This window comes from Scyliorhinus torazame, chromosome 19, assembly GCF_047496885.1.
Source record: "Scyliorhinus torazame isolate Kashiwa2021f chromosome 19, sScyTor2.1, whole genome shotgun sequence".
Lineage (NCBI taxonomy): Eukaryota > Metazoa > Chordata > Chondrichthyes > Carcharhiniformes > Scyliorhinidae > Scyliorhinus > Scyliorhinus torazame.
In genome coordinates, this window is record NC_092725.1 from 93,757,750 (window position 1) to 93,783,778 (window position 26,029).

General features: G+C 47.6%; 1 protein-coding gene across 16 annotated transcripts in view; it reads right to left on the reverse strand.

The window, feature by feature from the left end:
- Nucleotides 1-706: 706 nt before the first annotated feature.
- mybpc1 (myosin binding protein C1) overlaps nt 707-26,029 on the reverse strand; it is a 203,378-nt gene continuing 178,055 nt past the window's right edge. For 15 of the 16 annotated variants that reach the window (XM_072484804.1, XM_072484802.1, XM_072484799.1 and 12 more), the window contains 2 exons: nt 23,802-23,988; nt 707-1,606 (listed from right to left, as the gene is read on the reverse strand). In XM_072484804.1, coding sequence (XP_072340905.1) covers nt 1,512-1,606; nt 23,802-23,988 — 282 coding nt within the window. In that variant the 3' untranslated portion in view covers nt 707-1,511. Of the gene's footprint in view, nt 1,607-15,586; nt 15,627-23,801; nt 23,989-26,029 lie in introns of all 16 variants that reach the window. The other variant, XM_072484795.1, reaches the window with a different exon arrangement.

The following is a 26,029-nucleotide window of genomic DNA, read 5'->3' on the forward strand; positions in this document are numbered from 1 at the left end:
AGGGTCTCCCAGGCGGTTCAAAGCCTTGGGTGGTTGGCCTCATGCCAACCTGGCACCCTGACATGGCTGGTGCCACCTGAGCACCTTGGCACTGCCAGCCCAGCACCCTGGCAGTGCCACCTGAGGGGAGGTTCCACACCAGGGACCAAAATAGCAACAAAGTGCCATTAGATAGTGGGGTCCTTCCCAGCAATGACCCCACTAAACCCGCTCAGAACGGACTCTGATTTTTAAAAAATTAAATCATGCCCAATGGCTTGGTGTCAAAATTTGCTCAATAACTGTGAAGCACCTTGGGACATTTTATCCTGATAAATGCGCTATAAAAATACAAGTTGCTATTGTTGCAAGAAGGAGGTCTTTTGGCGCAGTGGGTCGCGTCCCTGCCTCTGAGCCATAAGCTCCGGGTTTGAGTCCTACCCCAGGACTTATTGGCCAAGGAAGGTGCCTTCATAATATGGCCAAACAGGTTGTGTGTCAACCTGTAAATTTTTCCAACCCGCCAATGGCTAGCAGTAAGTGTGGGAGAGTCCTGGTCAGCCATGCTGATGTGGAGTGGTGCCCTTCAAACTAGGAGCCCCTGGAGACAGATTAGCAACCTGTTCTGGGAATTACTAGCTAGGAGCAGGTGAAAGTCTGCCTTAGTGCACCATCTGCCTTAGTGGAATTGTTGCAAGATACAACCAACACAAGAAATGACAGCATGTCGAATGTGAAGCTGTTTATTTCGCATTTTTAAAGCACATCTTCATGCAATAAAGATATCGCAGCACTTTACAGCAGTTTGTAAACTGTCTCCTCATTTGTAATCTGATTTCTTTAAAGAAATGCAATGGTACATTATAAGAACATGATTTGTGAATGTCAGCCACTGACAGTTCACTGAACAGAGGCAGAGGTCTCCAATCTGGTGTGTGCACAGCAAAAACCTTTTCGACAAATTACCATAGAAATATCAAACTAGGGGCCAGGATAAACAGGTTTGTTAAACAGTTCCTCAAACATCAGTGCCAATCTTCACATTTAATTTTTTTTAAATCAGTGATTGCCAATATGTAACACAAATGCACGGTTTTTGGATTGTGACATTATCAGGTAGAGAAAAATCTGTAACTTTGGACTATTGAAGTGAATAGAGAATAGGTGTGGAGGCATTGCAATGACATCTCACTTACAATCATTCATAATCAGCACTCAACCTGATGTTTTGAATCGTATTAATGGCTGCATTGATTTGCAATTAGAAGTTACAGACGTACAAACAAACTTACGCCCAAGAAGAAGTCATCCAGTTTTGGTTAAGTGTGTCGCCGTTGATATGGTCAAACCCTGCTCAGAGCATCAAATAACTTTATAGATCATTCAGGTTAATTCCAAGCCCAGAACATTGCAAAATGGTATCGCCTGCACATTGGAAAGCAGTTGTCAAACTCTAACAATAATCTACAATCACATTCTGATCTGAGAACAGAAACAAACACAATTTACGTTGCACATTGCGATGACCACCCTTATTTTGGGGGTAAAATAGTCTTCAAGTTCCTGTATGAGTCTATGATAGTCAGAGGCACTCCCTGCATCAAAAGTTCCTGCAATGGAAGGCCACCTAAATGATATGAAAAGAAGGATTAATCTTTCCATAATGGACAGGGATATGTGTGGCAAATAGTTTATTCAGAAATTATCCCCCAAAATGAAATGTTAAGGCAAAGATGCTCAGAATAACAATGCATATTTTCCAAAGAATTACATACTATTTGCAGCACAGGAATTGGCCATTCGGCCCATCAGGTCCATCATGGTGTTCATGCTCCATAAGAGCCTCCTCTCAGCCACTCTTCATCACTCCCTCTCAGAGCAAACCCTCTTATTTACTTTTTCTCCCCCAGTTCTAAAGAAAAATCTTTCATTGAAGGGCGAGTTACAATTATTTTGTAATCCAACACCTTTGTAATATTTTAATGTTTTAGAAACTCACACAATTTTTTCCCATTATTTGAACTTCACCGGATTTTCATCAAATTAAACAATGGCAGCCGTGTGTACTATCTCCAAGATGCACTGCAGTAGCTCACCAAGGTTCCTTAGGCAGCACCTTCCAAACCCACGACCACTACCATCTAGAAGGACAAGAGCAGCAGATACCTGGGAACCCCTCTGGAGGTTGCCCTGCAAGTCATTCACCACCCTGACTTAGAAATGTATTGCCGTTGCTTCACTGTCGCTGAGTCAAAATCCTGGAACTCCCTCCCTAACAGCACAGTGGGTATACCTACATCTCAAGGGCTGCAGCGGTTCAAGAAGGCAGCTCACCACCACCTTCTGAAAGGCAATAAATGCTGGCCTAACCAGCGACGCCCACATCCCGTAAATTATAGCGATTATAAACTTCATCACAAAAGGATTTGATCAAAACTTACTGATAAGTAAATCCATGAGATTTACTACTTAACCTCGAATAATTTTCCAATGGTGGTCATATTTTTAATCGGATGGTTTGGTATGGGAGAACAATTAGGAATTGGGTGAGGAATTTGTGGTACAGACGTGGACAGGAAAGAACTTGCATTTATATAGCAACTTGCACATCCTCAGTACATCGCCAAGTGCTTCACAGCAAATTAAGTATTTCTGAAGTGTAGTCACTGTTGTAATGTAGAGAATGCTGCAGCCTGCTTAGTCCTACAAACAGCCATGAGGTAATGACCAGATAATCATCAGTTTAACATCTCAGCTGAAAGACAGCACCTCTGACAATGCACCACTCCCTCAGTACTGCATTGGGGGTGTCAGCTTGGATTATGTGCCCAAGTCTCTGGTGCAGGGATTTGAACCCACAAACTTCAGACTCAGACGGGGTTCAGCCAGTTTTAATATATTAATGTATAGATATATTCAAAGTACTCCAACACAGGAGTTTTAGTTGAACTGATACATATTTTCTATGGCAAGATTCATTTTAATGGGTGTTATATTTAGCAACTATAGGCTATAAATTGATGCGGCAGCTATTGTTTGGGATTCCTGTGTATTATTTTAATTGGAGCGTTAGCTTATTTTCAACATTTGTCCTGGGGATGCAAGCATTTTGCCTATTCCTAATTGCCCTTGGGAAGGTGGTGGAGAGCCACTTTCCATGTGATGTAGGTACACCCACAGTGCTGTTCAGGAGGGAATTTCAGGGTTTTGACCCAGTGACAGTGAAGGAACAGTGACACAGTTCTAAGACAGGATGCTGTGTGATTTTGGAGTGTGGACTGGATGAGGATTTGGAACTTGGAGGTGATGGTGTTACCATGCCATTGTTTCTCGCTGTGATGGAGGTCGCAGGGCTGAGAAATGCTGTTACCCTGATGTTTGATGCGATGCATCCTATAGACAGTAGTTATTGGAACTAGTGTGCTGGTGATGGAAGGAGTGGATATACCGGAGGTCACACTAATCAATTTATTTTGAACAGGTTAATTAGCTCTATTAAAATATCGGATGGAAGATTGCCTCACAAACAGGTCAAGCATTTCTCTCCTCATGCTGCCAAATGACACGTCTGGCCTTGTGTCTTTGAAGGATATGGTTTCTTATTTTCGAAAATCGATCTGGTCAGTAGAGCAGGTTGAGATGAATAAATTGGGAAGAAAAATGTCATCTGTGTGGAACTGCGTGGAGATATGTATTTGAGTGGCTATTCCTCATCACCCTCAGGGATGTAACAGTGCGTGTGCCAATTGGCATCAAACCTGCGCCGGCCAAAGCTGAGAGGTCTCTGAATGCTTGGCCTGAGTGCATTGAAGGGTGAAGTGGCCATGCTTCCACAACCTGGTTCTCAGGGATGGTAGTCCAGGCTGGAATGGTGCTTCAGGGAGAGGGAGCACCAATGATGAAATCGGTTCTTCCCTTTCAGGAGAGAAGCGATACTGTGCTGGAGTACTGAAGAATGGCCTCTGGGGATTCCAATCTCCTCGTTCTCAGCCACTACGACATGGATGCTCCCGAGCTCAGAGGCCACCATGGAGCTCTTCCAACCAGTCATGGTGAGCCAGATGTCTTGGAGGAAGGTAAGAGTTCAGTGCACAGATATGAGAATGACAGGGAGTGCAAACATCACAGGATCTTCTCATCTGAAATGGAAATATCAACGCAGCAGTGCCCATTAATCCCTCAATCAAGATGGTGCCAATTTGCAGTTTGCCATTGATCTCATCAGCCTGCCTAGCAAGCACATTGACTGTGATGATTGAATGTGCTGACATACTGCAGATTTGCCATCCGCAAGAGATTACAGGGACCCCAAGAACCCCCCCCTTTAACCCCAGAGAGGAAACACTGACAACTGCACTCTCGTCACACCCTCTCTTGCTAACAGACACCAGCACAGATACAAGCACATCAGTGTGCATTAGGCCATCAGGCCAGGTGGTAGTGCACAATGGGGAGGGCATGGCCTGCTTGCACCAGGCGCTGGCGGAGGCAGAGAGTGCATCTGGTGCTGGGAGCCGGAGGACTACAGGAGATCAGGACCATACTGAGTCCACAGCTTCTGGAGTTCTCAATCAGCTGACGGATGCTATTTGTCCAGTGGGATGTGTGGGGAGACATGGTGGAGGTCCCCGAGGATCTGTGTGCTATGGTCTCTGTCATGGTGGAGTCCATGTGGAGTGTGAACACTGCATTGATCCTAGGAACCGCACACACAGCCTCCTCCATTGACAGAGTGACAACTCTCATGGAGAGGTAGCTCCAGAAACAGAATGAGGGGTTCATGGAGTTGCCTCGGACTTGCAAGCCCTCACACAGGCTGGAGGGACCTCCTGTGAGAGATGGATGTGACACATGGGACTGAATTCTCCGATTTTGAGGCTATGACCGGAGGAAGTGTCTGGTTTTATGGCAAAAAGGTTGCCGCCTCCCCCGCACCGATGCGCCGACCGGCGAGGGACTAGCAGCCGTGCCATGTAAAACGCACTGCCTTTCTGATATAAACAGCTGGAGAATTGCCGGGTCTGTGGCTGCACATGCGACGACTTGTAGCGGTTGCACCGTACTACATGGCACCGGCCACGCGCGGATCCGATCTGCCAGATAGTGCCTCCCTGGACACCCCCACGCCACCCCCCAGCCCTCGCTGAAGCCCCCCTGGCCAGCAGCACGGCTCCACCACCAACCCCCCCCCCCGCCTCGACTGTGGCGGCGCTGGACACAGTCTGCAGCCACCATGCCGGGTTCCCGAAAACTGAGAGCATACGTGTATTGTGCCGTCAGGAACTCGGCCCTTCGGGGGTGGAGCATCGGGGAAGGGCCTTCAGGCAATGTCCTGAGGCCCTCCCAATGGCGTGCGGCATACTCCTCGATGATGCCGTTCTGAAGGGGGCATCCGAAAACAGGCGTCTCCCCCGATTCGGTCGTAAACAGGGATTCTCCGTCTGATCGCCCATTACAGATGTCTTGTAAGAAGGCAGTGCCTTTGGCATGATCTCTAAATCGATGTCTTGGCAACTAAGGTGGCCCCTCCTCATCAAGGTTCCTCAGGTGTCCCTGATGATTTCGGACATTTGCCTTCAGGTCCTCACCTTGTGCCTCCCTAGGATCTTCATCAGACCCATCAGTAGAATCATCCTCCTTGGCATCTGGAGCTGCTTCATGATTCTCTGCTTAAAGTGGGTCCTGCCTTGCAAGGGCCAGAGTGTGTGAAGTGCAGTGCACAATGACAATAAACAACACGCGTTCTGGACACTATTGCAATGATATCCATGATTATTCCAGGCATCTGAAGCACATCTTCAGCAGCCCAATGGTCCTCTCTATTACTGCCCTGGTGGAGGCATGACTCCTGTTTTACCTCTCCTCCACCTTTGTTATTAATTGCCGGAGAGGGACCTGAGCCACCTTTTCTGGGGATAGCCCTTGTCACCTAGGAGCCATCCATCCGAATGAGCAGGATGAAGAACAGCCTTGGCAACTGTGAGTGTCACAGGATGCAAGCATCATGTGAGGTGTCAGGGTAAATGGACAGACTTGCAAGATCTGTGTCTTGTAGCCATAGAAGATTTGAATGTCCAATGAATGGAAGTATTTTCTGTTCGTGAGAACTCCTGGTTCACCAGTAGCTTGATGGCCTTGATGATGCAGCCAATGGCACCCTGGACATGGGAAAGTCTCCAATTACTGTACACCTCTGGCTTTCTCAGCTTGGCTGTCCTCGATGGTCTGGTAATGGGTGAATATCATGGCCCATCTGAGAGACCGTCAGCTATGAGCTTGACATAACTGTGGACATATCCCCCACTGACCCCTGGAAAGAACTGAAGACGTAGAAATTGAGTGCTGCTGTGACTTTCAAAGACACAGGCATAAGGTGTACACCCACGCTGTTGGAGGTGATCTTCGGCCCATTCACCTTGCAGATGGTGGTGACAGTGTCAATGGAGAAGAGGAGCCTCTCTCAGTACTGGACCTCGGATATGTTGAGGAATTTGGAATGCTGCCTGTACACTCTGGTTGCAGGGTGGTGTTATCTTCTGCAGACCCTTCTACCCCCTAAAAAAGCATTCCAAAAGAAAGACATCCATCTTGGAGTGCATCATAAATCACAGAGAAACCCCTCAAATCACGTAGATTTCCAATCAGAAATCTCTAATCTAAACAGGCAGCGCCTTTGCTCCAGATGCCTTTTTCCCTTGGATGACAAAGGAAACATGTTGACCACCTACCAGTGTTGTCTGTGCGAGAGCAATAAATTGTGGGCAATGTAAAATTGCACTGAATCGGGGAATAAATGACCATAATTGGTCTTTTAAGTGTCGGTGGGCACGTTCCCGACTCCTGTGCACGTCCATTGGCCGTGTTATCATTTGTGTGCACCATGATGCTCATCTAACATCTTCTTGGGCGATATCACATAAGTTCAGGTCAAGGGTCATCATGTAAACTTCTAGCCATAGAACCTAGAATTTAATTGTGCATTAAGTAAAGTTGCCAACTTTTAAATGTATTTCTGGAGGTTTCATCACATGACTTCACTCACGCACCAGCCATTAGTTGGCCAACACACAGATCCTTGTGACGCACTGCCTTCCAAGGCCAAATGGAAAGCAAAAAGACTCATTGTCTGTCAGACAAACAGCAGTTTCCCCATTTTCAATAAAGATGAAATGCTCAAAGAAAATGACAAAATAAACAATCATTTTTAATGTCTGGAGGTTGATCTTGAGTACTATATTTAGCTTTCGCATTTATATTAGAAATCTAGTGCTAGGAAACAGATAGTTAACAGTAACTTTAAAAAAAAATAAAACATATAAATATAAATTTTTAAAAAAACTTTTAATTTTAATTAATTGACGCAATGTCAGTTAGAGGGTGAGATGTGGCAGGTCCGGGAGGCTTCCAGCGTCCCGGATGTCTTCATCTGCAGAAAGTGCACCCAACTGGAGCTCCTCACAGACCGCATGGTTCGGTTGGAGCAGCAATTGGATGCACTTAGGAGCATGCAGGTGGCGGAAAGCGTCATATATCGCAGTTATATAAATGTGGTCACACCCAAGGTGCAGGCAGAGAAATGGGTGACCACCAGAAAGGGCAGGCAGTCAGTGCAGGAATCCCCTGTGTTTGTCCCCCTCTTGAACAGGTATACCCCTTTGGATACTGTTGGGGGGGATAGCCTATCAGGGGAAAACAGCAGCAGCCAGAGCAGTGGCACCATGGCTGGCTCTGATGTTCAGAAGGGAGGGTCAAAGCGCAGAAGAGCAATAGTAATAGGGGACTCTATAGTCAGGGGCACAGATAGGCGCTTCTGTGGACGTGAAAGAGACTCCAGGATGGTATGTTGCCTCCCTGATGCCAGGGTCCAGGATGTCTCCGAACGGGTAGAGGGCATCCTGAAGGGGGAGGGTAAACTGGCAGAGGTCGTTGTACATATTGGTACTAACGACATAGGCAGGAAGGGGCATGAGGTCCTGCAGCAGGAGTTCAGGGAGCTAGGCAGAAAGTTAAAAGACAGGACCTCTAGGGTTGTATCTGGACCACTGGGAGCTCTTCCGGGGCAGGTGTGACCTATATAAGGACGGGTTGCATCTAAACTGGAGAGGCATAAATATCCTGGCCGCGAGGTTTGCTAGTGTCACACGGGAGGGTTTAAACTAGTATGGCAGGGGGGTGGGCACGGGAGCAATAGGTCAGAAGGTGAGAGCATTGAGGGAGAACTAGGGAATAGGGACAGTGGGGCTCTGAGGCAGAGCAGACAGGGAGAAGTTGCTGAACACAGCGGGTCTGGTGGCCTGAAGTGCATATGTTTTAATGCAAGAAGTATTACGGGCAAGGCAGATGAACTTAGAGCTTGGATTAGTACTTGGAACTATAATGTTGTTGCCATTACAGAGACCTGGTTGAGGGAAGGGCAGGATTGGCAGCTAAACGTTCCAGGATTTAGATGTTTCAGGCGGGATAGAGGGGGATGTAAAAGGGGTGGCGGAGTTGCGCTACTGGTTAGGGAGAATATCACAGCTGTACTGTGGGAGGACACCTCAGAGGGCAGTGAGGCTATATGGGTAGAGATCAGGAATAAGAAGGGTGCAGTCACAATGTTGGGGATTTACTACAGGCCTCCCAACAGCCAGCGGGAGATAGAGGAGCAGATAGGTAGACAGATTTTGGAAAAGAGTAAAAACAACAGGGTTGTGGTGATGGGAGACTTCAACTTCCCCAATATTGACTGGGATTCACTTAGTGCCAGGGGCTTAGACGGGGCGGAGTTTGTAAGGAGCATCCAGGAGGGCTTCTTAAAACAATATGTGGACAGTCCAACTAGGGAAGGGACGGTACATGACCTGGTATTGGGGAATGAGCCCGGCCAGGTGGTAGATGTTTCAGTAGGGGAGCATTTCGGGAACAGTGACCACAATTCAGTAAGTTTTAAAGTGCTGGTGGACAAGGATAAGAGTGGTCCTAGGATGAATGTGCTAAATTTGGGGAAGGCTAATTATAACAATATTAGGTGGGAACTGAAGAACATAGATTGGGGGCGGATGTTGAGGGCAAATCAACATCTGACATGTGGGAGGCTTTCAAGTGTCAGTTGAAAGGAATTCAGGACCGGCATGTTCCTGTGAGGAAGAAGGATAAATACGGCAATTTTCGGGAACCTTGGATAACGAGATATTGTAGGCCTCGTCAAAAAGAAAAAGGAGGCATTTGTCAGGGCTAAAAGGCTGGGAACAGACAAAGCCTGTGTGGAATATAAGGAAAATAGGAAGGAACTTAAGCAAGGAGTCAGGAGGGCTAGAAGGGGTCACGAAAAGTCATTGGCAAATAGGGTTAAGGAAAATCCCAAGGCTTTTTACACATACATAAAAAGCAAGAGGGTAGCCAGGGAAAGGGTTGGCCCACTGAAGGATAGGCAAGGGAATCTATGTGTGGAGCCAGAGGAAATGGGCGAGGTACTAAATGAATACTTTGCATCAGTGTTCACCAAAGAGAAGAAATTGGTAGATGTTGAGTCTGGGGAAGGGTGTGTAGATAGCTTGGGTCACATTGAGATCCAAAAAGACGAGGTGTTGGGTGTCTTAAAAAATATTAAGGTAGATAAGTCCCCAGGGCCTGATGGGATCTACCCCAGAATACTGAAGGAGGCTGGAGAGGAAATTGCTGTGGCCTTGACAGAAATCTTTGGATCCTCACTGTCTTCAGGTGATGTCCCGGAGGACTGGCGAATAGCCAATGTTGTTCCTCTGTTTAAGAAGGGTAGCAAGGATAATCCAGGGAACTACAGGCCGGTGAGCCTTACTTCAGTGGTAGGGAAATTACTGGAGAGAATTCTTCGAGACAGGATCTACTCCCATTTGGAAGCAAATGGACGTATTAGTGAGAGGCAGCATGGTTTTGTGAAGGGGAGGTCGTGTCTCACTAACTTGATAGAGTTTTTCGAGGAGGTCACTAAGATGATTGATGCAGGTAGTGCAGTGGATGTTGTCTATATGGACTTCAGTAAGGCCTTTGACAAGGTCCCTCATGGTAGACTAGTACAAAAGGTGAAGTCACACGGGATCAGGGGTGAGCTGGCAAGGTGGATACAGAACTGGCTAGGTCATAGAAGGCAGAGAGTAGCAATGGAAGGATGCTTTTCTAATTGGAGGGCTGTGACCAGTGGTGTTCCACAGGGATCAGTGCTGGGACCTTTGCTGTTTGTAGTATATGTAAATGATTTGGAGGAAAATGAAACTGGTCTGATTAGTAAGTTTGCAGACGACACAAAGGTTGGTGGAATTGTGGATAGCGATGAGGACTGTCAGAGGATACAGCAGGATTTAGATTGTTTGGAGACTTGGGCGGAGAGATGGCAGATGGAGTTTAATCCGGACAAATGTGAAGTAATGCATTTTGGAAGGTCTAATGCAGGTAGGGAATATACAGTGAATGGTAGAACCCTCAAGAGTATTGAAAGTCAAAGAGATCTAGGAGTACAGGTCCACAGGTCACTGAAAGGGGCAACACAGGTGGAGAAGGTAGTCAAGAAGACATACGGCATGCTTGCCTTCATTGGCCGGGGCATTGAGTATAAGAATTGTCAAGTCATGTTGCAGCTGTATAGAACCTTAGTTAGGCCACACTTGGAGTATAGTGTTCAATTCTGGTCGCCACACTACCAGAAGGATGTGGAGGCTTTAGAGAGGGTGCAGAAGAGATTTACCAGAATGTTGCCTGATATGGAGGGCATTAGCTATGAGGAGCGGTTGAATAAACTCGGTTTGTTCTCACTGGAACGAAGGAGGTTGAGGGGCGACCTGATAGAGGTCTACAAAATTATGAGGGGCATAGACAGAGTGGATAGTCAGAGGCTTTTCCCCAGGGTAGAGGGGTCAGTTACTAGGGGACATAGGTTTAAGGTGTGAGGGGCAAGGTTTAGAGTAGATGTACGAGGCAAGTTCTTTACACAGAGGGTAGTGGGTGCCTGGAACTTGCTACCGGAGGGGGTGATGGAAACAGCAACGATAGTGACATTTAAGGGGCATCTTGACAAATACATGAATAGGATGGGAATAGAGGGATACGGACCCAGGAAGTGTAGAAGATTGTAGTTTAGTCGGGCAGCATGGTCGGCACGGGCTTGGAGGGCCGAAGGGCCTGTTCCTGTGCTGTACATTTCTTTGTTCTTTGTTTGTTTGTTTAATCCCTTGAGGCTCCAGGCCAATCCTGGCGGGTTGGCAACCCTAGCATTAACTCAAGGGAACAGAGCTATGAGCTCCTCTGCACTTCAGTGTGGTGAAAACACTTCACAGATTTGAAGTGCTAGTCACTTTTACAGAGTTGGGAAAGATGCTTCCACTCATCCACTCCACAGAGTCAATGTATGGCCAGAGTTTGCAGCTGGATTGCAGTTGACATAACAATTTACAGCAGCAAGTGTCAGCCACAAAAGGTGAAGGGGCTATTTAATAGAGATGTTCAAAATTACGCAGAATCATGATAGAGAGTTGTTTTTAATTATTGGGCCGTAAGTTGCGAGTTCCCCAGGGTTGGAATTTGGGGTCACCCCAAAGATGCGCTTGGGAATCCCTCTCAGAACTTCCCAGGATTTTCACGGCAAACTGCCTCTGGACAATTGTCCTGCACTGGGAACCATCTGAAAATTTGAATTAAATCGCAAAACCAGAGATGCTTCCAACAAGGTTTCAACAACAGTTGATCAGGAAAAGTTAGAAGAATTAGAACCGCTTCTAACCCATGGATAACTTTTGTAAGGACACAGACTGACGTCACCCCGCCTCCCTCCCTCCCCCACAGGGCTCCTCCCAAACCCAAAACCCTTTCAGTGGACTCCCCAAGCCTTCTCTGGCTATCCACCCTCTCAACAGTATTAACCCTCCATCAACCCCACATGCAATTCACCATCACCCGCACAGGACTCCTCCCCCACACCCTCTGAGGTCCGACCACACCCCTGACTCGACCCCTCCCCCGAACTGACCCGCGCTGACCCAATCTGAACCCCCCATCATACCGAACTGACCCCACCTCCCCCACATGCCCCCCCCTCCCATGTCCGATCCCCCCATCACTGTCCGATCCAACTCCCAGACCTCCAATCCCCCGAACATTGTATCTAGCATGTCTATCTCAATGGACATTTAAACCTGTCGGGTTTATAGCAGCTATTGACGCACCACAGGAGGGTGTGCTCCTTCAATCCAAGGGAGCTGGACCTTGATGCCGGGCCACAAGGACAAGCTGGATCTCGCTCGGCCTGAGTTGAAAGGTCAGTAGACACAAGTTTGGAAGAATAACCCCGTACGTATTGGGTACAGAGTGACAATCCAACACTGATTGCCACTCCAAGGGAGTTATGGGGCGGGATTCTCCCATTCAGCGGCAGAGTGTCCACGCCATCGGGAACGGGCCGCTGGGAGTACAAATTCTGGCCCCCACAGGGGGCCAGCATGCGGCTGGAGCGGTTCATGCCGCTCCAAACTCCCACCTGGAGCAAACTGTGCGCCGCGTAACCCGCGCATGCGCAGTGATGCAGGTGTCAACGAGGACATGCGTGGGAGTTCAGGGGCCGGCACGTAAGAAAATAGGCCCGGGGAGCGAGAGGCTGGTCCGCCGATTGGTGGGCCCCAATCGCAGTCCAGGCCCCATCGGAGGCCCCCCCCCACCTCCACAGGCCGCGACCTGTCCCTGCGCGCAGAGTTCCCATCCGGGCCAGAGAATCGGCGGCCTGGCTGCCTAGAGCGGCCCGTAACCGGCGCCGCGCCAAAGGTGCCGATTCTCCGCTCCCCAGAGGATTGCGTCCCGCCATCGGGGCGGTGTGGCACGGTTGCGAGGATTCCCCGGCCTGGCGCGGAGCTGGGAGAATCCCGCCCATAGCCTTTTATTTCATGGTATTCAAGTGACCCTGACAAGGGCAGCATTTGTTGTACATTCCCAATTCCTCTTGAGAAAGTGCTGATGAGTCCCTTCTTGAACCACTGTCGTCCATCTGCACCATGTGATAGAGTGAATTGGGAGAAACCATTTCCCAGTGGCTGGAGGGTCAGCAGCCAGAGGGACACAGATTGATGAGAACCAGACGCAAAACGAGATTTTGTTTTTTTACACAGCGAGTTGTTGTGATCTGGAACGTGCTGTCTGAAAGGTCAGTGGAAGCAGATTCAATAATAACCTTCAAAGGGAAATTGGGTAAGTACCTGAAGGGGAAAATTTGCAGAGTTGTGGGACTAATTGGATTGCTCTTTCAAAGGCACCATGGGCTGAATGCTGTCTGTATCATTCCAGGATCTATGAAAAGCTTGACCAATCATTATGGCAACAGATACATGGAGAGGGAGTGTGCACCTTGTATAAGGTTTCTAATTACATTTAATGATGTAGAGGAAAGAAAGCTCAGGTCAATGTACAGAATAATTTTTCTTCTGCTTTCCCATGTATTTGAATAATGAGTTTTGAACAAAATGAATAAACAAATTCACCATATACTAAGAACTGCAAAACATCGGAGTCCAATTCCTGTCAGTTATGCATAGATTCCATGTTGTTTAAGTTAAGCTAAAAGTGCTAATGATTGATATTAGTTCCAATGAAATGTTAAAAGGATGATGTAGATGATGATATTACAATGTCACCTCGCTCCATCATTGGTTACCTCATTAGCTGTGACAATGATGGACTGGCCATACTCAATAATGTAACACAGTTTAACCAATTCTCCTCTCAATTCACAGGTGCAGTTACTACTTAAGCCAATGTTAAGTGCCAACAAATGGGTGCAAATAGAGATATTCGCTTCTGGCCAAGAGCCCCATGTGATTACTGGGATTCCTATTGACTATAAAATGGGGTGCTAAGTCACCATGCATTGGCGTCTTGTATAACCAACGCATGATCTGGCAAAGCAACACATTTTAACTTTTTGGCATTTGTGAATAAGATCAACCAAGAGTTGATCTCCATAAAATAAATATTTGGCAAACCGTTTTTAAAAATTGTTTCTTTGCAACAACATCTGGATGTAAGGAAATAAACAGCTGGCACTCCCAGCTCATCCAACCTCCCAAAAAGGTAAATGGGACTGAGCGAATGGTTCTTTGAGAGACTCACCTAGGTATGGGCTGAATAGTCTCCTGCTGCATGATTCAATGAAAGAATAACAACCCAAAAAAGGACAAGTTCCTCCTCATGGAGAGTGGGCTCTCTTTGGAAGGCTGCATTGTGAAATAAGCCTTCCTTTTGCAAAATTGACTGCTGTCTTGGTCAAGGTAGAACACTGAGCAGTGTTTCCAGACCTTGGTGTAAAACAAAATTAACATTCAGCAGTGGAAATTTAAGTTGCCATTGTTCTCACCCGGGGAACAGGAGAGAAGAAGGAGGCCATTCAGCCCATTGAGCCTGATTAAATAATCAATTAGATCATGGCTGATTTGTATCTTAACTCCAGCTAACTTTACTTTGCTTCCACATTACTTATTTCAAATATATATCTCAATTTTATAATTCTCATTTGAGAGCTATCTGGGAGAGTGTTCCACATTTTGTTGGCACAGTGGTTAGCACTGTTGCCTCACAGCTCCAGGGTCCCAGGTTCAATTCCGGCCTCGGGTGACTGTCTGTGTGGAGTTTGCACATTCTCCCCGTGTCAGCGGTGGGTTTGCTCCGGTTTCCTCCCACAGCCTAAAGATGTGCAGGTTAGGTGGATTGGCCATGATCAATTGTCCCTAAGTGCCCAACGTTAGGTGGGGTTACCAGGATGGGGCAGGGGAGTGGGCACAGGTAGGGTGCTCTTTCGGAGTGTCAGTGTAGACTCGATGACCCAAATGGCCTCCTTCTGCACTATAGAGATTCTATGATTTCCATTAAAATGAAGAAGTACTTTCTGACATTACCCTCGAATGGGCTAGTTCTAATTTTAAGGTTATGTTCCCCTTCTGTTCTTTACCCCACCAGAGGAAGTAGTTTCTTTCTATCTACCAGATCAAATCATCATAAACTCAATTGGATCACCCCTTCATATCCACATTCAAAGGAATACTAGCCCAGTCTATACAGCGTGTCCTGATAATTTGACCCTTTAAGATCCGATATGATTCTGGTGACTCTGCTCTGCAGTGCCTCCAAGGCCAATATATCCCTCCAGAGTTGCTCAGGTTGGGGTCTGGCCAGAGATTTATATAACTGAAGCATAGCTTTTCCCTTTTTGAACTCTAGTACTCTTATGAAGGAGGTAAAAATTCCATTAGCCTTTTTATTATTTTATTATCCACCCACTGGTTTTTAGTGCTAGTAGTCCAGGTTTAATACATTGCTATCATTGTCTGTGAAAGTTGAGATGGCCTTTAGTCTGAAACAGGTAGGGATAAATTTGGAATTGGTTTGTTATAGGAGAACTTTGGCAACAGGACTCCTCTACAATTTACATTTCGGGACTTATGATGAGGAAACATGTGATTTTACAACCATAAAGGCAGGTTTTTGCCCTTGGGAAATCTCTATCACACTTCAGAACACTGCACCCTGCTTTGCTTGAACAAGAGGAAAATCAGACTAAGTATGGCAATGAGGTAATTCATAAGCTTCATATGCTTTGGTTCATATGAAAGCTTACCTGGATGAACATATATAAATCACAAATCCTTACTGCGAAACTAAGGAGAAAAAGAGATAAGCAGTGAGACACTTGCAGCATTGAAAAGTCAGAACACATGAGCATGGAAACAAGATGCTACAGTTTCATTATTAAACAGAGCAGCGTGATTCTACAGAACAATTGACGAACATGAAATATGAACAGATGCAGCAAGCAGAAAGTACAACTGCCCAGGAGAATAATGCATTCAGGCAGTAAGTTAAGGAATAAGTGGAGATTTTGGTTAAAGCATGCAATTGTAATCAAGAGAAGCCAGGGACAAATTGTATTTGTCAGTTAGTGGAGATACTGAAGTACAAACCTCTGGAAAGTCAGTGGACATGAAGCACGAGGAAGTACTGTAATTATCTTTAAGGAAGAATTTTTTGCAAGGATCCTCCCAGAAGGAAGCTTTACCCAGAGAGAGCATGTTTCAGAAGGCTGTGAGTTCGCTCTGGATATTGGTGCCAGCCCTCCTGCCCATATTGATAATAACTAAAACATTTTGGAAGCATTAAAATTAGATGTTCACTTTGTGCGGTATCAACTCATCATTAGTACAACTAGGAACAAGATCCCGAGATCAACCCCGAGAGCCTGTTCCACCATTCACTGAGCTCATGGCTGATTTGTATCTTAACTCCGTCTATACACTGGCCTTGCTCCTTGGACATTAAACAAAGTACTCACGATTGCTTCACGGTCCCTTTATTTCCCCTGCCCGCAGTTAGAGACTTTCAAAAAGATATTCCAACAATTCTGTATGTTGGCATTGGAAGGAATTAGGTGTACATGAAATTGGTTCTCAGTGATGTGAGGGAGTTGACGTAACATGTAAGTGGACTGTGCCCACTTATCCCTGAGGGAAAGCTGTCCTTCACAGTGGCCAAAGCCCCTTACTCAAGGAATTATATCAAATTTTCTTTTAATTTTTCCAATTAAGGGGCAATTTAGCATGGCCAATCCACGTACCCTGCACATCTTTGGGTTGTGGTGGTGAGACCCACGCAGGCACGGGGAGAATGTACAAACTCCACAACGACAGTGACCCAGGACCGGGATCGAACCCGGATCCTCGGCGCCATGAGCCATCAGTGCTAACCACTGCTCCACCATGCCACCCAGAACTTATATTAAGCTAATGATGCAAATGACTCAGTCAGTATTGTTATAATCCTATTCCCAGATTGTGCCACATAATGGACTCTATAGTGTTACAGCCTTATCCTCACTCCCAAAATAGGTCACAGACTGATGGGAAAATAAGGAGAATTGTAAACTGAGAAAGTTGACTCCTATGCCCAAATATGGGCCCCCATTAATTGCAAACTGGCACTAGGATTTATGAATACCTACACAATGATGACAGATAAAGGATTTATGAATACCTACACAATGACAACAGATAAAGTCCCACGTCTGTTCCCCACAGTTGTGGTACTTTATACATCATAACATTGTCCACTCACTAATCTAGACAAAACTATATGGGGGAAGAGAATAACCAGATAAAAATCCTGGCTAATTTGTGTTGAAAAACAAATCTGTGAAATTTCTCTCCAAAATGTCTTCGGCATTGGAAACTAGTCCAGGAGATGGTGGTGATCCTGATTAGTGTTCAGGATTTCTTCCTCCTGTAAAAGGTGATGACCTCCCATATGTGTTCACTACACAAGACGACAGCCTCTTCCAGAGATTCATTATTCCCCAGGGAAAGAACCAATGCCTGACATCTCAACTAGATCTACCTTCCACCAGTGACTCGTTCATCGTAACTAATCCATTTAGTTGTAATAAACTGTCGACTCGAACACAACCTCCTCCTTTTATTATCATATAAAACGTCTTAATTTGGGGACTTTAATCCTTCACAGATCAAACTTTTACAAGGATCATTTGTGTTCCAGTTTAAAACAAATCTAAATAGGTACATTAATATGCTATATTCCCCAGATTGAACTGGTTCCTGTAAAACCTGTTTGGGATCTTTCATATTAATTGAAGCATTCCTTGTAACAGCATTGTTGATTCAAAGCACATGGTCAACAAGTCTATTATTGACACCATTGTCTAAATTACTAGTACTGTTTAGATTACACCAATACTTAAACTTACCTAGAGTATACAAGGAAGCTTGCATAAAGCCTTACAGTAATAATGAACTTTGGACCTGCTACAGTTCCAGAGGTTTAGCACAGGCACACACATGTTCATTAGAATTTATTAGCAAGCATGTTGAGTCTTAGAGTGGAAACCATGAAGAGAGTCCAATGCAGCATCGCTTGTCATTCATTTTTGCCACAAGTTTATTTACCTCAGTACGTGCTCATAGGTTCAGCTAACTCAGTGACCAATTCACTTCTAAGCAAGTGCTGTCCCACAGGTGCTCCGATGCATGCAGTACAGTATAAACGCTGCAACTTCCAACGTGTGGGGTGATATCCATGCCAGAACCAAGCAAGGGACCATCACATTCATAACAGTTTCCAAATCTTCAGCTTAACATTTCCAAATCAAAGCACACATCGAGGAAAGCACTTCAGAACTCGGTGCTCCATCACACTGTGCACCACAACATATCCATTGCATTTCAACAGAAATATTCCATTCTGTGTCCTTACCTTATTTAGAGCGATGTCAGTGGATGGAAACAAAAGGTACAATATAGAGGGGGCAAGGCTCACTATCTAATGGCTGGAATGACAGGACTAGAGGCCAGATAACACAGAGCAGATGTTGGTGGAACTTTACTTGATGTTATTGATTGTTGAGAAAGTCAAGTGTGTGACATTCCAGAGCCACCGGAGCCAAAAAATCTGTACACGTTTATAAACTAAGTAACTGACTAAAATTGGTTTTCTGTTAGATCTTTTCAAATAACCTATTTGCTACAGAAATCTATACCCAAGGCCTGAGAGCAGAATGGGATTAAGAGAAAAGTTTATTCTAAACAATATGGTTTGTCAGCAGGGTCTGAGAGAGTTGACGGACGAGTGAAAGTGTGGAACGGTGAGAGTGCATGGTGGGGGGGGGAGTGCATGGGGGAGACGGGTGCATGGGGGGGCGAGTGAGTGGGAGGGGGTCAAGTGCATGGGGGGGCGAGTGAGTGGGGGGGGGGTCAAGTGAGTGGAGAGTAACTGTGGGGGCAAGTGAGGTGGAGAGAGGGAGTGAGGAAAAAGTAAAATGAGGGGAGGGTGTGTGTGGGGGGGGGGGGTGAGCGTGGGGGAAAGAGAGGGAGTGAGGAAAAAGTAAATGAGTGGGGTGAGAGCGAATGGGGAGAGTGAGTTGGGAAAAGATTGGGAGGAGAGGGAGTGGGAGCAGAGGGATTCAGGGTGAGAGTGAGTGGGGGGGGAGAGAGAGAGAGTGAGTGGGGGGGGAGAGAGAGAGAGTGAGTGGGGGGGGAGAGAGAGAGAGTGAGTGGGGGGGGAGAGAGAGAGAGTGAGTGGGGGGGGAGAGAGAGAGAGTGAGTGGGGGGGGAGAGAGAGAGAGTGAGTGGGGGGGGAGAGAGAGAGAGTGAGTGGGGGGGGAGAGAGAGAGAGTGAGTGGGGGGGGAGAGAGAGAGAGTGAGTGGGGGGGGGAGAGAGAGAGAGTGAGTGGGGGGGGAGAGAGAGAGAGTGAGTGGGGGGGGAGAGAGAGAGAGTGAGTGGGGGGGGAGAAGAGAGAGAGTGAGTGGGGGGGGGAGAGAGAGAGAGTGAGTGGGGGGGGAGAGAGAGAGAGTGAGTGGGGGGGGAGAGAGAGAGAGTGAGTGGGGGGGGAGAGAGAGAGAGTGAGTGGGGGGGGGAGAGAGAGAGAGTGAGTGGGGGGGAGAGAGAGAGAGTGAGTGGGGGGGGAGAGAGAGAGAGTGAGTGGGGGGGGGAGAGAGAGAGTGAGTGGGGGGGAGAGAGAGAGAGTGAGTGGGGGGGGAGAGAGAGAGAGTGAGTGGGGGGGAGTGAGAGAGAGTGAGTGGGGGGGGAGAGAGAGAGTGAGTGGGGGGGGAGAGAGAGAGAGTGAGTGGGGGGAGGGTGAGAGAGAGTGAGTGGGGGGGGAGAGAGAGAGAGTGAGTGGGGGGGGAGAGAGAGAGAGTGAGTGGGGGGGGAGAGAGAGAGAGTGAGTGGGGGGGGAGAGAGAGTGAGTGGGGGGGGAGAGAGAGTGAGTGGGGGGGAGTGAGAGTGAGTGGGGGGGGGAGAGTGAGAGGAGTGAGTGGGGGGGGAGAGTGAGGGGGGAGAGAGATGGTGGGGGGGAGAGAGAGTGAGTGGGGGGGAGAGGTGTGAGTGGGGGGGAGAGAGAGTGAGTGGGGGGGGAGAGAGAGTGAGTGGGGGGGAGAGAGAGTGAGTGGGGGGGAGAGAGAGTGAGTGGGGGGGGGGTGAGTGAGAGTGAGTGGGGGGGAGAGAGTGTGTGGGGGGGTGAGAGTGGTGGGGGGAGAGAGAGTGAGTGGGGGGGAGTGAGAGTGAGTGGGGGGGAGAGAGAGTGAGTGGGGGGGAGTGAGTGAGTGGGGGGGAGTGTGGGTGTGGGGGGGTGAGTGTGTGTGGGGGGGGAGAGTGTGTGGTGGGGGGGGGAGAGTGAGTGGGGGGGAGGTGAGTGTGGGGGGGGGAGAGAGAGTGAGTGGGGGGGAGGAGAGTGAGTGGGGGGGGAGAGAGTGGTGGGGGGGGGGGTGTGTGGGGGGGGTGTGAGTGGTGGGGGGGGAGTGGGGGGGGGGGTGTGTGGGGGGGAGGAGTGAGTGGGGGGAGTGAGAGTGAGTGGGGGGGAGTGAGGTGAGTGGGGGGGAGTGAGTGAGTGGGGGGGGGAGTGTGTGGTGGGGGGGGGTGTGTGTGTGGGGGGGGAGAGAGTGTGAGTGGGGGGGTGAGAGAGTGTGTGGGGGGGGTGTGGTGGTGTGAGTGGGGGGGAGAGAGAGTGAGTGGGGGGGAGTGAGGTGAGTGGGGGGGAGAGAGAGTGAGTGGGGGGAGAGTGAGTGGGGTGGGGGGGAGAGAGAGTGAGTGGGGGGGGAGAGAGAGTGAGTGGGGGGAGAGAGAGTGAGTGGGGGGGGAGGAGGTGAGTGGGGGGGGAGAGTGTGTGTGGGGGGGGAGAGTGTGGGGGGGGGGTGTGGTGGTGAGTGAGTGGGGGGGAGAGAGTGTGAGTGGGGGGGAGAGAGTGTGAGGTGGGGGGGAGAGAGAGTGAGTGGGGGGGGTGAGAGTGGTGGGGGGGGAGTGTGGGTGGGGGGGGGGAGGTGCAGTGGGGGGGAGAGAGAGTGTGTGGGGGGTGGAGTGAGTGAGTGGGGTGGGGGGAGTGTGTGGGGGGGAGTGAGAGTGAGTGGGGGGGAGAGAGTGTGAGTGGGGGGGGGAGAGTGTGAGTTGGGGGGGGGAGAGTGAGTGGGGGGGGGAGAGGAGTGAGTGGGGGGGGTGAGAGAGTGTGTGGGGGGGGGAGTGTAGGTGTGTGGGGGTGGGAGATGAGAGTGTGTGGGGGGGGTGTGAGGTGAGTGGGGGGGGGAGAGAGAGTGAGTGGGGGGGGTGAGAGAGTGAGTGGGGGGGGGGTGAGTGTGAGTGGGGGGGGGTGAGAGAGTGAGTGGGGGGGGAGAGAGAGGTGAGTGGGGGGGGGAGAGAGAGTGAGTGGGGGGGGGAGAGGTGAGTGGTGGGGGGGGGGGGGAGAGTGTGAGTGGGGAGGAGAGAGTGAGTGGGGGGAGAGTGTGAGTGGGGAGAGAGTGAGTAAGGAAATGGGAGGGAGAGTGGAGTGGGGTGATAGTGAGTGGGGGCATGTTGAGCAGGAGAATAGTGAGGTGGTATTTATGATTGCTGAAGTAATGGGTAATATGTATACAAAGATGGTATAATGTTGTTGGGCTGAGAGCAGTTTGAATGGTAGTTTCAATGCAAGGATTGAGATTGTGAGAATCCCTATTTGCAGCACTATATCTGGAGAATGATACATTGTATGAACTCACTATTGTCTCTCTCTCTCTCTATTTTGAGTGCAGGGTCCCCCAGTTATTGGAATCTTGCTGCATAATTATTTAAGTTAGGATAATACATAGATTTGATAAAGATTCTCGCATGAAGAACAAAAATAAAACTAATTTACATTTTGAAAAGATACAGCTCTTAACTATTCTTCAAACCATTGGAGAGCCCGCGTGCTAATTTTGTTCATCTAACATTCTGAATTATTGAAATGTGAAACTATTTTCTCTTCCACTTTTGGATTAACCTGATTCTCTGGGGACATCGAAAAAGTTTTGAAGAATCACGAACATACCATCAGGTGAAGCAAATTAAAACTATTTGTTTAAATATGTACTCCAGCTACCATTAAAGAAGATGCACAATGTAACTTAGGCCTTACTTTAAAAGAATTGCTGCTTCATCTTGCAGTCTCATAGCACAGTGCCCGTGTATGCAGTTATTTTAGATATCATACTTCTTCAATTAAAAATAAAGATTATTAAAGTTATGAAATTAAAGGAAGATTTTTTTGTGAATCTGAGTTCTTGGTACTAATAAGATATAAGGAGGTAATGGTGGTGTATTGGTAATGTCACTAGGCTAGTATTCCAGAGACCCATGCTAATGCTCTGGGGACATGGGTTCAAATTCCATCACGGCAGCTTGTTATGTTATTTAATTAAATTTGTAATTGAGAAGTTAATCTCAGGAATAATGGCTATGACTATGACATCCACCAATGATTGTTGTAAATATTTATCTGGTTCACTAATGTCCTTTAGGGAAGGAAATCTACTGTCCTTTCCTGGATTGGCCTACAAGTGACTCCCTACCCACAGCAATGTGGTTGATTCTTAACTGCCCTCTGAAATGGCCGAGCAAGCCACTCAATTCAAGGGCAAAGAAGCTGGCCCTGCCACCGACATCCACATCACCTGAAATAATTAAAAAGTGGGATGGGTGTTCAACAGACACATTACCCCTACAATCCTAATTTGCAAACTCCAATCTTAATCGCTCAGCTGTTTGGAGAGGGGGGGGAAGGAGGAGGACCTCCTCGTGAACCTGTTCCTCGGCCTGACCAAATTTACTGTCACCGAGGGGGGGTCATCCGACCTTACTGTCTACCCCTCTACCGCACCTACATTCACGGCCGGGTGTCCCTAAAGAGGGAGTATGTGATGTCCACTGACATCGAGGCCTTTCTTTCCCTCTGGGCACCGTAGGGGCTGGGGTGGCTTATTGACCTTTTTAAATCACATTTTAATTTGATGTTTCATTTGGAATTGTTTCTGTTTAAGGCAGTGTCCCTTTAAGGGGTTGCCCCTTTTAATTTGTCCCTCAGTTTTATTAGTTTATTGTTTTTCACATAAAATAGTTGGAGACTTCCTAGTGCAAATGGATATCATTGCCTCCAATAGGGACAGATAGGGGTTACTGAGTTGAAGGGTGGGAGGGGGGGGGGGTTAATTCCTGACATTATCTAATTTTACTTGGAAAGTTGTCATGGATGTAATAGGGGGGCCATGAAATGTTACATAGAGGAATAAGCACGTTGAGTCTGCTCTACCATGGCAGACATGCATCCTAACTTTACTGGTCCATTCTCAGTTCTCATTTTCAACTGACCCCTCAACCTCAAGCTTTTTGGGGAGAGCATTCCAAATTTCCACCATCCTGTAATACTTGGCGCAGATCATTCCATTAGGGAACATTAAAGTCTAAAGTATTGAGCAGCGACTTTATCTTGTGGAATGATTTTTTATCCAGCCAATAATTCAATCACCGGCAGCATTGAGATTCTGTGAAATCCTTCGGATGACTGAAGCCCACATATGCTACTGGAAAGGATTGCAACAATGTATAGGCCACGCTTAAGCATGATTGAGGAACTTGCACGCTATTAGGGTGCCTGTTGACAGCAAATTTGGTCAGGCCAAAATTTGGTCAGGCCGAGGAACAGGTTCACGAGGATGTCCTCCTCCTTCCCCTGTTTAAAAGGAATCAGGGACTACCTGAATTAAAATAATGGACGGAATGATGCAGAATGGAGAAGGCCCTTAAAGGGGAGCCCCCTCATTCAGTCTTTTCCCAGGTGAGCTCCCTAAGAGTAATACTCCCCATTGGGAGCAGCAGATTGCACAGCCACCCTGCCTGCCATTTGCTAATATCACCCAATTGTAATTTCTATTCTAATGTAATTTCACACTGTGAAAGATAAAAGGTAGGTGTATTAATATACTTATTTTTAAAGGAAGTGAGTGCAACAGCCAATATCCAAGCTGGTGTCTGGATCACCTTACCTTTGACTTCCATTTTACACTCCACCTCGTCCTCACCAAGAGCATTGATTGCTTTACAACTATACAGCCCACCATCATATGGACTGGGCTTGCGAATCTCCAGAGTGCAGACTCCTTGATTGGAGAACATCCGATATCGAGGGTCATTCTCGATGATCATTCTGTTCTTCATCCAACATATTTTAGGCTAAATGGGGAAACAGATAAAATGAAGTGCAAAGCACCTGATCAAGAACAAGCAGCAACATTCACCTGTACATTAAAGCGGCTCCCACCTTCGATACATGCCAATGCAGTAGCCAAACCAGACCAAATAGCCACTGATTGATTGGCCTGACGTCTGTAGCAATATTCTCAACCTCAGATGCCCCAAAGCACTTACAGCCAATGAAGTTTAATTTTGAAGTGCAGTCATTGTTGCAGTGCAGAAAACATGGCAGACACTTTTTCTTTTTTTTATTCTTTCATGGAATGTGGTCCTTGCTGGTTGGCTATCATCTATTTCCCATCCCTAATTGCCCTTGAGGGGCATTTAAGAGTTGTTGGGCTGGATTCTCCATTCCTGAGACTTCGGGCAGGTTTCTCCGTGTGTGGCACGCCGTCGGGATTCTTTGTTTCGCCGGCTGGCCAATGGGGTTTCCCATTGTGGGCAACCCCACGCCGTCAGGAAACCCCTGGGCTGCCGGCAAAATGGAGAATCCCGACGGCAGAGAATTCAGCCATATATGTTGACACCGGGGCAGGATTCGTGGAGTTTCACAACAACAAAGCTGGCGCTGAACCTGGATCGATTCTGCGACTGTGGAGGGGTTAGCACCAATGCCACGTGGGACATAATTGATTCCAATGAAAAACGGTGCAGGATTCACCGGGTCCGTGATTGACACTCGGGAGGCTGACAAGCTGCAGCCGCATACACACATTACATTCCCCACGCACACTTATCCCAGCCAACAAAAAAGCACTGGTTGTGCTGAAGTGCACCCGTACGGCTGGGGCCAGTGGGCACCTAGGGGGGGTGGCCTGGGGGGGACACTTATACGACCCATGGCTCTGGGTACATAGTGGGCTGTTAGCAGCGTGCGCTGCTGCATTTCCGCCTGCGGCAATGGTGTTCAGTGTTTGTCTACCCGACCCCACAGCCCACTCCCCCGGCTCTGGCGGAGACCCCTGGCCAGTGGAACAACTGTCAGCAAACTATGGCGATGTTGGACACTTTCCGTATCCCCCCCTGTCTCCCTAACCAGCCACAACACCGGCTTCATGATTTTTAAAAGCACAAGTGAACCGTGCCATCCGGAACTCTGCCCATTTGAGGCGGAGAATCTCAGAAGCCCCAGAGAATACCAGGTCAGGCCCGCTAATGACATGTAAACCGTGTTTATTGTTCGGGCTTTCCAGACCGCATTGACGGCGCTGTCGAGGTGACGTAGAATTTTGATTTGGCATCAAATCGGCGTCGCTGCAATTTTGGCATCAGAATTATTCTCCGCCCAATTGCATTTCCCGATTTGGGCGTCAGCCAATGGAGAATCCCGCCCGTTATGTTTTAAGGGGTTTTGCTTTTACTTCACAGTACGACAAAGGATAACCAGGTTGCCACATCACAGACTACTTAACCAGTTGTCAGACATATTTACAGAGGTGTTACTTGTTCATTGTCTAAGGTGGAAGACAGGGAAAATCTCTCAAGTGCCTATGATGATGCCAATACGTAATTATGTGACATACTATACAGAGAGGCATTAATTACTATACATAACACCCCTTTACTCCTGTAGTCTGACAACAAATAGTAACTTATACTTTTACTCATGGTGAAAAGTGATTATTTAACCAAGTATTATTATTATACAACTATATATATCCAAGAGACGTTTAGTTGGAAGTCAGTTCAGTTTAGGCAGAATCTATCATTCAGGAGTCTTTGTTTCCAAACTCTTGGTAATCTGTCCCACACTTGGCTCAGTGACATCATCTGATAAAGTTGGTTCTTCTTCAGCTTCTAGAGATGCTGTTGGTTCAACTAGTGCAGAATCTTGAATTCAACTCTGTCATAATCAAGGTTCAGGGATTTCCAAACCTCGAGTGTCAGAGGTTGGCCTTTCAGATACTAACTCTGCAAATTCCCTTTTTGAAGGGAGGATTTAATCTGTGTGCTCCCACCAAATTTTCTCATCATCAGTTTGCGAATAATGTGGCAGTTACCCACTTCTCACTTGAAGAGC